The 12301-nt window shown below is 43.8% G+C and overlaps 1 protein-coding gene across 1 annotated transcript in view; it reads right to left on the bottom strand.

Annotated features, from left to right (window-relative positions):
- Window positions 1–12301, bottom strand: part of Fam107b (family with sequence similarity 107 member B) — a 268615-nt gene that overhangs the window by 135460 nt on the left and 120854 nt on the right. The window contains exon 2 of the mRNA XM_004662367.2: window positions 7418–7475. Within this exon, the coding sequence (XP_004662424.1) occupies window positions 7418–7475 (58 nt within the window). The remainder of the gene's footprint in view (window positions 1–7417; window positions 7476–12301) is intronic.

The raw sequence follows: 12301 nt of genomic DNA, 5'->3' as shown, positions 1-12301 counted from the left end.
ACCGGCAGGTCACCCTGCCCCGAGCTGTTGTCCGAGCTGTTGTCGTCTGTTGTTGATAACTAAGCACACAGACAAGAGGCATGGTAAGGTAGAGACAACATCTTCCAAATATGCTCCATTTTAAAAATTGTTATTTATTTATTTGAGAGAAAGAGAGAGAATGGGCACACCAGGGCCTCTAGTGACTGCAAACGAACTCCAGATGCATGTGCCAGCTTGTGCATCTGGCTTATGTGGGTTCTGGGAAATTGGCCCTGGATCCTTAGGCTTCTCAGGCAAACACTTTAACCACTAAGCCATCTCTCCAGCCCTGTTTTTTTTGTTTGTTTGTTTGTTTGCTTGTTTGTTTTTGTTTTTGTTTTTGTTTTTTGAGGTAGGGTCTCACTCTGGCCCAAGCTGACCTGGAATTTACTATGTAGTCTCAGGGTGGCCTCGAACTCATGGTGATCCTCCTACCTCTGCCTCCCGAGTTCTGGAATTAAAGACGTGCACCACCATGCCCCACCCTGTTTTTTAAACATAGCCACCAGAAAGGATTCAACTCATTTTTAATAAGAATTTCCTCAAGAAAGCAGACCTGGCTCACTCATCCACCTTTCTAGTCATAAATGGATACATGAATAAGTGAAGATATGCTATGGCAGCTCCAAAATCTGGATCTTATTCAGTGATGATACTTTTGTAGCGTCACGTGTATGCCTATTACTGTCCCAGGAAACTGCCAGTGGCATAGAAAGAGATGAAATGAAGAACAGGAAGGAGGGATCCGACTTGCTTCCTGCTCAGCTGCTTCACCTTGCTGTCATGGTTCAAATATGTGTTGAACGTTTGCTACTCAACGATGGCGCGAGTTTGAGAAATCAGGATAACTTGCTTCCTTGAGGAAGAGAGTCACTAGAAAGAGGTTGTTGGTTAAATCTTGACCTTGGCCTCCATATGTGTTTTTTCTCTCTCTTTCTCCCTCTCTTCCTGTTGGCTATTAGGCAGAGAAGCTCTTTTCCATAGCTCACATCATCACGTTCTGCTCAAGCGCTCGGGGCCAAGCAGCGGCTGAGTGCGGAGAATGCGCTCAGCCGAGAATGCGCACGCCTGTGTTCTCAGCCTCTGCCGGCAACGGGCTCGCCTTCCTGCCGGGCACCAGGTGCACCTTGTTACCAACCAACAATTCACTCAATTTGGCACTCTGGCCTCCATTTTGTCATTATTAGTAAAGCATCCTTGTTTTATTCTTTATTAGCCAAACCACCTCCTGGCCAAATCAAAGGAATTCTGGGGTGTGAACTTTCCTCCACAAAGACTTCATTCACCATAGGATCACTTTTTATAAGTCCACAGCCTCACTCTTTTTTTAAATTAATTTTATTGGCAACTTCCACGATTGATTGTAAGCAATATCCCACAGTTCATTCTTTTTTCATATAAAGTTTAATATTTTATTTATTTGTGAGGAAAAAGAGAAAGAATGGATGCACCAGGGCATCTCCTGTGCTCCCAGCTTTAACGTGAGTACTGGGGAATCACACCAGGTCAGCAAGCTTTGTAAGCAAGTGCATTTAGCCACGGAGCCATGTCCCTGGCCCCAATTCTTTCTTTTACCTGTGCAGAGTGGTAAGCGCAGCCAAGTTTGATCTTCCATCCTGTCCCTTATTTCTCCTTGAACACCCCATCTGAAGAATGTGGTGTCTCATCACGGCACCTCTGGGGGCTGGGAGATGGCTCGGAAGGTGAAGTGCTTGCACACAAGTATGAGGGTCTGAGTTCAGATCCCCAGGACCCCTGTAGTCCCTGGGTGCTGTAGCGTGTGCCTATAGTCCAGTGCTGGTGAGGCAGAAGCAGGGGACCCCCAGGGCAAGCTGGCTAGCCAAGCTACTCTAATTGGCAAGCCTTGAGATCAAGCAAGAGACCCTGTAAGTAAAGAGGAGACTGGCGAAAAAGACACTTGCTGTCACCTTCTGGCCTCCACATACATGTGCTTCTGCACACATTCTAACATACAGACACTCATGCGCACATACCACACACATGCAAAAAAAATAAAATTAAGGTGGAGGGATGGCTTGGTGGTTAAGGCACTTGCCTGCAAAGCCAAAGGACTCAGGGTCCATTCCTCAGGAATTGATGCACAAGGTGGTGCATGCGTCTGGAGTTTATTTGCAGTGGCTGAAGGCCCTGGTGTGCCCGTTCTCCCTATCTATCTGCTCCCCCTCAAATAAATGAAAAAAATTAATGAAAATAAGGTGGCAACTGAAGAAGACACCAGAAATTGATCTCTAGTCTTTGCGTATGCACATACGCACACACCCTCCACAGTCAGACACACGTACCCACACACAAACTTGCATCTCCCCCAATACAAACACACGCATGAGCATACACCCCAAATATACATATACTGATACAAAACTGCACTTTTTCATAAGGAATCTGACACCTTTTCCAACAGTCACAGTCCCTGCTCTCCGGGAGCCACTCAGACCAATGCACCCTTCAGTGAGGGCTCCTGTGATTCCGGGTCTCTCTGTGCCAAGGTGGAGGAAGTGACGAACTAGAAGATGTGATTTCCACTGCAAGTGTCTCCCCCACCCTAACCACGGCTCCCCCACCTCACCCTTCTTTGCCTGTCTGCTGATGTTGAAAAAAAATCTCTTTAACAGTCACCATATTTTTTTCATTCTTTGGCTATACTTGAGCATCCAAATACCAGTAGGGGGCTGGAGAGATGGCTAAGTGATTAAGGTGCTTGCTCCAAAGCCAAAGGATGTGGATTCAGTTCCCTAGGACCCACGTGAAGCCAGATGCATAGGGTGGCACATGTATCTGCAGTTTATTTGCAGTGGCTAGAGGCCCTGGAGTGCCCGTTCTCTCTCTATCTGTCTCCTTTTCTCTCTCTCTCAAATAGATAAATAAATAAAGAAAATATTTTTAAGACATACCAGTAGGCTAAATAGAAATGGTACAGTGTAGCAAAACATGCTTGAAGCCCAGCCTTCCGGTGGTTGTACAACTTGGAACCAAAGGAAGTGGGGAGGTGGTGTGTGACCCCCCTGCGTACAAGCGTCCATTCACCCCAGACACGGCACCGACAGACCAGTGAAGCGCTGACACTCGGGGCTTGCTTGGTGGGACTGGACAGATGGCTCAGTAGTTAGAGCATTTGCTGTGCATGTCTACAGACCAAAGTTTGGATCTAACACCCATGTAAAGCCAGGCTCAAACTGGCACACCCGTCTGTAACATGGTGCCAAGGACGTGGTGCCAGGCGAATCTTAGTGCTCTTAGGCCAGCTAGTATGGCCTTCTCACTGGCAAAACAACAGTGAGAGAGAGCCTATCTCAAGCGAGTTGGAAAGAGAAGACCAATACCCCAGTGTTGTCCTCTGACTTCCACATGTTTCACACACACACAAAACTTTGTTAAATGCTATTTTCCAATGAACCAATGATTTTAACTGATATTTCCTTACGGAAGCATGGGCTACAGGTAGCTTACAGGAGCGTGGACATCTACACCATGAACAGTACTCATAGCAATTATGACCACTTATATACCCTCAAGGAGAGGGGCTTATGCACCATGTGAGTGTCTACCACCCCAATACCTCCTCGCGAGGGTGCAGTAAAGGACCCAATCATATAAGGCTCTGGTATATCTTAGCACACTGATTTCATGACATCTGTGGCCATGTTCCACTCAGAGTTCTGCAACATGAAGGAATCCCCCAAGGAGCAGCACAGCCCTGGAAGGACAGGCTGGGGACAGAAGTCAACTTCATGTCCCTGCAAAGCGCAGACATCACTTCTCTTGCTACAGGGAACATCACTGAGTGATAGCAACCCACATTGGATCTCAAGAAGAGGGACTTGCCATAAAAAGGGCACTCCTTCCATGCAGCGAGACTTCCAGGGAGTCTCAGGAAATACTATGTGGTTGTGGGTAGATGCTGGCTTTCTGTCTATTACAGGCAAGTCACTACTAGAGCAACCTTCAAATGTTCATGGGCATTGATCATTACAGAGCACAGAGCAGGCAGTGATGGTGGGAAAGATGAAACATACTCCCAAGGGACTGTCATTGTTTGGATGGCCTCTGCAAATATAAACTACAGACCCCAGGATAAGGTGACAGATACCTAAGGATTAGGTCATCAGCCAAAAACAAAGGGATGAACTCCAAATATGTATCACTTTAGAATTAATTATAGTAATTGGTGCTCACCTTCTTGATATTCTAGCTAAGGAATCTCTGCTCATACACATGAATTTCATATCCATTTTTATAAATCTTTACCACATATTATATTTTCTTAGAAAGCTTCCCGAATGCCCCAAATGGAATCTTGTCACTTCTTTGGTGCTCCGAAGCTCTCTGCTCTCGTTTCTGTTTGGGCATATGCTATTATCTGCTTTTGGTCTTGGCTCTTGGTACCTATGAATTACAGGCCTTGTTTAATTATAAGGCTTGTGAATAGAAGATTTCCACACCACTCTAGTTTATCAGTAATTTGCATTTTACTTGCTTAATGGTTTCCTTTTGTATATAGCACACATTTTTGTTTTATCTGATGGACACATTTTTTTATCTGTAAGCCTCATGAAGCATGGTTTCATGCTCATGTACTAACCCACTCAATATAGCATAATTCCACATGCATATCTAGCACATAATAGGCATCAAATAAACACTAAACAAGTATGTTACATGTTCATATTCTAAAGAAATCAGCAGATACTAGCTACCTGCCTTATATCTAAACAATGTCAAAGACTGATTCACAAATATAGGAGATCTGACTCAAATAAGCAAAAACTAAAGACACCCATTTGGGAATAAGCCCTGAGTAAAGAAAAAAAAAAGACTCTATAGTAAGCCCCACATAAGCATTTCCCTACATCAGGCATTTTGGGGGGACTAACAAGAAACTGTATTCTATTTACGGAATAGAATTACTAAGTGATTTTGAAGAGAATAGAAAAATGGGCCATTTATTTACACGTCCAAAGTCGAAAATAGCATCAATCAATCACAAAGAAATTGTGATTCTGGATTTCTTTCTCCTTTTCCTTTCAGGCAACATGTTACCATGTGGCTTCGAATTCACAGTGCTCCTGCCTCAGCCTCCCTAGTGCAGGGGTCACAGGCGTGTGTCACCTCGCCTGGTTTGGGAGTCTGGATTTCTAACTAAACAATGCCCCTCTTTTTTTGTGAATTATTTTTCGTGGGAGTGATCTGACTCTGAATGCGTTTGTTGAAGGAAACCCTTACTACTAACTAGATTTCTAGCAGCATAATATGAAAGCCTAATGGTCAGGTTCCTGGAAGACTACAAATGGAATGCTTAATTTCTCTCGCTGAGATAACCACAGAAGGACTCGATGGAGGCAACCCATGTCTGAGGAAGCCCTTGGAGTGTGGCTGTGTTCTCTAACATGTGTGAGCCACAGTGTACAGGATAGCAGGTCAAAAATTGACATCATTTATAAACTTCCAATGTCTTTATCTTAGTGGTCTAATCTGCATAGACCTAGTAGTGATCATCCTCCCAACCTTCTTCTCTAACTGGGAAATTGAAAATCAATAGCAAATATGCAAAGGAAATACTGAAAACCATATTCTAGGGGCACTTTGCTGATACTGATACGTCACATTATTCTTCAGGTTACAAACATGCGGCTCTTATCGTTTTGTCTTGGGCACAAGTTCCACAGCTGATTTTTTTAGTTTTTTGTTTTATTTTTATTTATTTATTTGAGAGTGACAGAGAGAAAGAGAGAGAGAGAGAGAGAATGGGCGTACCAGGCCCTCCAGCCACTGCAAACGAACTCCAGATGCATGCCCCCCCTTGTGCATCTGGCTAACCTGAGTACTGCAGAATTGAGCCTGGAGCAAGGGTCCTTAGGCTTCACAGGCAGACAAGCACTTAACCACTAAGCCATCTCTTCAGCCCCATGTCTGATTCTTTTATATAGCCCAGCCCAGCAATCCAAACTACACATGTACACATAGCATTGGCACACATCAAGCCTGTTTCACCTTTATCTCCACTGCACAGAGAAAGAGCAGGCCTTCTATACGCAGACACAGAGGACTTCCTAATAAAAACTTAGGGAATGACTGCTATGTGCCAGGGATTGTCCAAGGTGCTAAACCAGAAAGGCAATGGTGTGAGAAGCAGCTCAGGGGAGTGTGAGGCAGTCTGGGAAGTTTTCTGTAGGTCAAGACATTTGATCTGCAAGCTGACAGATGAACAAGGCATTCAAGGGTCTGCAAATTGAGAGTGTTGTAGGAACAAGCACTAAAATAAATGGTGCCTGTACTTGATGGGGGCACAGGTAACCTGGCAGGGGAGAGAATGGCATAGAAGAAAATGGAACAGATAGCTAATTGCTAACTCCCCCCTTCATTGACAGCAAAGCAGGGTGCCACTTTTCACTTTGAGGAACATTTCCATTACCATTTCCAGTTTCTTCACCTTGCTTCCTAATGTTCACTAAGTTATGAGAACATGAGTGCCTTGTAGTAGCCATCTCATGTGTTACCATCTGCTAATATTGAACCATATCAAATACAAAATTAAAAACTAGAAGGTGGGAGAATAAAGATTGGTCTTTCCTTATTGTAGAGCCATGCAGCAAATGCTTACTTTTTGGACCATTAGATTTCATTATCATTATGGGTCATAGTACTTTCTTAAGACGTCATAGGGCCTCACAGTCCACTCATCCACTGACGGACACCTAGGCTGATTCCACGCCCTAGCTACTATGACTAGCTCCACAATGAGCATGGAATGCAGGTATCTCTTGGTGTAGTTTCTTCTGGGTATATGTCCAGAAGTCGGATAGGTGAATCACATGTAGACCGGCTGTTCTCAAACTTGCAGCAACCCCCTTGCCTCTGCTTCCCAAGTGCATGAGCCACCATGCCTGGCTGGATCATAGTCTTAAACTAAGTTATAAACCTTCTCATCATTGTTTCCTTCCACATAAGCCCTGTGAGGCCATAAATAGCTTTAACAGAGCTCTATGCTTGACTATACACTAACATGTAACAGAAAAGCAGCAAGCCTATGTAACATTTTTTTCCCAAGATGATCGTAAGTATTTTAGTAAACAACCACGCTCCTCAATTTAGCAGCACTGAATCTGGGATTTCTTCATCATCATCCACTTTGCAAGTGTTTGTTCATCAAGAAGTATAATCAACAAAAGAAGGGAGACAAAAAAGGAAGCATGCTGCTTTCTGCAGCTCAGCCAGCTTGCCCAGATGTGGCCCTGGCATACATCACCAGTGACATTTCTACTCATGTTTCTAATCATCTGGAACAGATGGATTTGCCTCTGCAGGCTGCAAGGCGTTCTGAATCTCTGAGGGCTGCTGAGAGCCCAGCAAGGGAGGAGGCACCTCGGAGGCTCTGTACCTGAGGGCGTCTTCTGTCCCAGCTCAGGACACTCAAGTTCTTCCTGAAATTCTTCTTCCTAAATTCCAGCCCGGCAAACCAGAAAAGCAGAGAAAGTGAGAACAAGCGTGAGTTTTCAGCAACATGTTTCTGCAAATCTATGATTACTTTGAAGTCAAAATCAGAGAAGATTAGGCCAAATCCTAAAGAACTGAGATGCTGGGAATTCCTCCACGGATGTTGGGAGGACTAATTATGGGGGTGCTGTGCTCGAACAGTGCTAGTGTGCCCTGCATTTGGAGGAGTCTGTAAGACTAGGCTATGGGGACTGTGAGGGGGTCCTCTGAGACTAAGGCTTTCAGGGATCCGGGACCCGCGAACGACTAGTGTGTTTCCTCATGAGACAGGCGTTCTGTCAGTATGGTGGGACAAAAGAAATTCAATTTCATTTTTCATAATTGATGGAGCTCACTCCTTACGCATTTGGAAATTGTATCAATGCTCACATTCCTTCCCACATCTGGGAAAGTAGGTACTTACCTTCATCTCTGCGTCCTGGTATGATGCTCTGTATTTATTATATTTTACTTTATTTTGATTAACACATATCAGTTACACATATTAATGGAATTCAGTGTGCCCTAATCAAACCCAATCCTCCTTTATCTATCTATTCTCCCACCATTCTTCCCCCAAATCTCTAACAATCAGTATTCTACATGAGATTAACATTTTTAGCTTCCAAATATGACAGAGAACATGCCTTTGTTGCCTTTGTGTATCTGGTTTACTTCAACTAAGTAATGTCCTTCAGTTTCTATTAATTTGGTGATAAATGACAGAATTTCCTATTTATAGCTGAGTGATATGTATATACATATACACATATATACACATGTACACATATACATATATATATCACTCAGCTATACATATATGTGAACAGAGAGATCACTTTCATTATCCCTGCAACCATTGATTTTCATCTAGGCGTTTGGGCTGGTTTTACATCTTAGTTACTCAGGCTGGAGAGATGGCTCAATGGTTAAAACACTTGCCTACATTTTACTTACTATAAATAGTTTCACAACAAACGTGAGTTTTTCAGGTATCTCTTTGATATGTTGATTTCATCTCTTTAGGCATATACCCAGATGTTGGATATCAGAATCATAAGGTAGTTCCATTTTTAGTTTTTGAGGAATCCCCATGTTGTTCTTCATAAGGGTTGTACATTACATTACACCCCCCTCACCAATATATGAGAGTCTCTTTTCCTTCACATCGCGTGTGTGTGTATGTATGTATGTAAGGGAATATGTGTAAAAAATATATATATGCATATATTCTAACTGAGGTGAGATGATATCGCACTGTGGAGACATTAATTAATGACAATTTCCACTGCTGTAACATTGCTAAAGGTAGACCCTGCTAGAAATAAGGGAGATAAATTAAGGAGACTACCTAGAGGGTATCTGTCTAGATTTATCATAAAGATTACTTTATGGTGATTCATTCATTTATTCTTCTTGCCACTGAACACACACTTTTGGGGTACCTGTAGGGGCTCTCCACCTCCAAACAGAGTCTGTTCTAACACCCCCGATTACACCATGGGGCTGGGAGCTGAACCTCCTTCCTAATCCAGTATTCTTTCTGTGTGCATCCCTTGTTCTAAGAACTTGGTCCAACAGAAGGTTTTGACTTCACAATAAGCACGGGGCTGCGGAGCTGCATGTGTGAAATGGGGATCCTCTGCAGCTTGAGTAGAGAGAACCGTGGCACTAAAGAACTGATGCTGCCTGTCGTAAAAACATATCCAGATTTGGTCTTTGCCAGTTTCTAGGTAATACTTAATCTAGACCAGAATTCACCAGCCTGTCGAGTTCAGTGAGGAATACAAAGAAATGTGCTTTCTAAGTCATAAAGATTAGTTTCACCCAACTAGTCAGTGTCACCCCATAAGGAAGCCGATCTCACCCGTGTGACAGTGTTTCTCCAGAGATGAAAATCCATCCCCAAATGTCCATCACCAGCAACCAGTTTCCTAAATTTGTCCAACTAAAAAAAAACATGAATTGGGCTGGAGAGGTGGCTTAGCGGTTAAGCGCTTGCCTGTGAAGCCTAAGGACCCCGGTTCGAGGCTCCATTCCCCAGGACCCACGTTAGCCAGATGCACAAGGGGGCACATGCATCTGGAGTTCGTTTGTAGTGGCTGGAAGCCCTGGCATGCCCATTCTCTCTCTCTCTCTCTCTCTCTCTCTCTCTCTCTCTCTCTGTCACTCTCAAATAAATAAATAAATAAATAAATGAACAAAAAAATTTTTAAACCATGAATTAGTATTGGCATGGGCAATTGTGGACCATAAGGCTTCCATCCAATTATCTCATATTTATGTGCTGTAAGAAATCTTAATAAAAATTGCTTCCAAACTTGCATTTCTAAGAAGGGTGTAAATTAGCAATGTAGCAAAAGATGTACAGATTAATCCCACCACTACTCAGCAAGTAAACACAGCAAGTGAGCTCTTGTTTCACAAGGCCCAACAGAATAGTGTATGGTGAAAACACAGAGTTATGTTATTATACAGCCTCAGGGATAAATCTCTGGAGATGCCAGAATCATCCAAACAAAGTTGTTTCAAACATGAAAATACTCCCCTAAGAGCCAATAACACTGCTTACTTTGTACTGCTCAGAATCCCAAATTGTGGAATAACATAGCCTTTTAGTATTCCTCCAAACTTTTTTATTGCTCCATTTAAAATATGCCCCCAAAGTTTTTATTAAGAGATGCAAAGCCCACAAGAATCAGCAGAGGGTGTTTGGAATCCTCTTGGCTAGAGAACACTCCACACAGAATAGCAAGCATCTGCCTTGGTTAGTATAAACTCTGTTCTATTTAGAGAAAAAAGGCTGAGCTTCTCAAGTTCATGCATCTCTTAGTGCAAGTACAGGATTTGATGGATTTGTTCTTAGTAGCTTTTACCAGCAATGCTAGTGTGAAATAACAACAGCCCAACTGTAGTGAACATCTGCTGAGTTTGTCTCTGGCCTTCATTCATCCCTAAGTAGTTAAAGTGTCCTGATTTCCTCTTCAGAACTATCCCTTTCCTGCTCTTAAAGGGCCACAGCTCTTTTGATTTCATGTGGTCTATGAGCTGACCCCAGAAGCTGCAGGCCTGGCCCAGGTGGATGGCCAACGATCTGTTGTAGTTCCCTCTGATTGGTAGAGTGCTTGTTTGACCTAGTCAAGGCCAATGAATAGTAACCAGAGTTGTCACTGGGCTTCTGGAATATGTGTACTACTCTCTCTTGCTGGCCCTGAAACCTACAAGAACGGTCTGTGTTGGAGCGCACACAAGGAAGCTAAGGGATGGGCTGGAGCCGACCCGCTGATATCAACCGAGCCCCTAGTCCAGCCACGCCTGGAGCAGGAGTGCTGTGCCCAGTTCTCGCCCCCCCCTCCCCCAGTAACCACCAAGGAGAACCAAGCATGCATGCAAAAGCAAGGAGCTTTATTTCGGGCTTAAGCCAGACTCTTGACTTCACCAGTGCAGTGGATCCGTACAAGAGCCTTGGGCAGCAGGGGTCAGGGTTTTTATAGGGATTTGAACAAAGAAGTAGAAAGAAGTAGGGAAATATTTACATGATTGGTTGAGTTAAGCAGTAACTGCACCTGTATTTTTCTGATAGGCTTAGGATGCTGGTGGGCAAAGCTGGTGGGCAGGGGTCTAGAGGATTCCAAGCAGATTAGGTAACCTTTATTGTGAGTGGCTATATGTATCAAAGAACTTTAAGCAAACTTATTTTGAGCAAACTTATCTATGACCACAGGAAGGCATGGTGCAGACGGGAAACTGACCTTGCTGGGAAGCAGAAACTTAGGCCTATTGATGATTCTAAGGCCTATTATGGCTTCCTGAATCCTTCAGGAATAAGTCATAGTTGTGGGTTGATTATGAGATGTCCTCTTGCTCTCATATTTTGAGTGAGTGTCCCAGGCTTATGCTATTTTGGGAAAACTTTAGGAGATGGGGGCCTAACTGGAGGAAGTACTTTAATGGGGGTGCGATTCTGAAGGTTATACCTGTTCCCCAGCCCGTGTCTTTCCCTGGGCTTCCTGTGGACACTGAGCTGGAGGAGGGAGCTGCTGCTATGATGTCCTGCCCAAGAGCACGGAACCAAGCGCCATGGGCTGAATCAGACCAACGCTTCCTCTGTTACGCTGGCTCTGTCAGGTATTTGGTCTTAGCAAGCAAAAGTCACTCTAGGATTCTGTTAGTAGCTTACAAATTATTTTTCTCTGTGTTCCTTCTGTAATAAAGCTAATTTTGGTCAGGCTTTCTGTTCCTCGGAAAAGACGAATGCATGCTGTCTGGCTCAGAACTCTGTTCTGTCAGAGATGACATTACCTTTTTAAATATGAGCTTGTTGCTATGATTTTTATTTTTACTTTATTTTAATTAATTAATTAATTAATTTACTTTGGTTATTCAAGGTAGGGTCTCACTTTAGCTCAGGCTGATCTGGAATTCTCTATGTAGTCTCAGGGTGGCCTCGAACTCATAGTGATCCTCCTACCTCTGCCTCCCCAATGCTGGGATTAAAGGCGTGTGCCACCACGCCCAGCCTTATTTTTATTTTTTAAATTTCATTTTTAGGGCTGGGGAGACAACTCTGAGGACAAAGTGCTTGCCACACAAGTGTGAGGACCTGTGCTTGGACCCCCAGAATCCACATTACAGTCTGGATGCTCTGGTGGGCGTCTGTAACCCTAGCATGCCTATGCTGGGAAGGGAGGTGAGATGGGAGAAGCTCGTGGGTCTGCTGGCCTGGAACACACAGCAGTGAACAAGATCCTGCCCCAAACAAGGTGGCAGGCAAGGACCAACATCCGAA

The sequence above is a fragment of the Jaculus jaculus genome, chromosome 15 (genome assembly GCF_020740685.1).
Source record: "Jaculus jaculus isolate mJacJac1 chromosome 15, mJacJac1.mat.Y.cur, whole genome shotgun sequence".
Lineage (NCBI taxonomy): Eukaryota > Metazoa > Chordata > Mammalia > Rodentia > Dipodidae > Jaculus > Jaculus jaculus.
The sequence above is the reverse complement of the archived record's forward strand: the minus strand, read 5'-3'. Positions and strand labels throughout refer to the sequence as shown.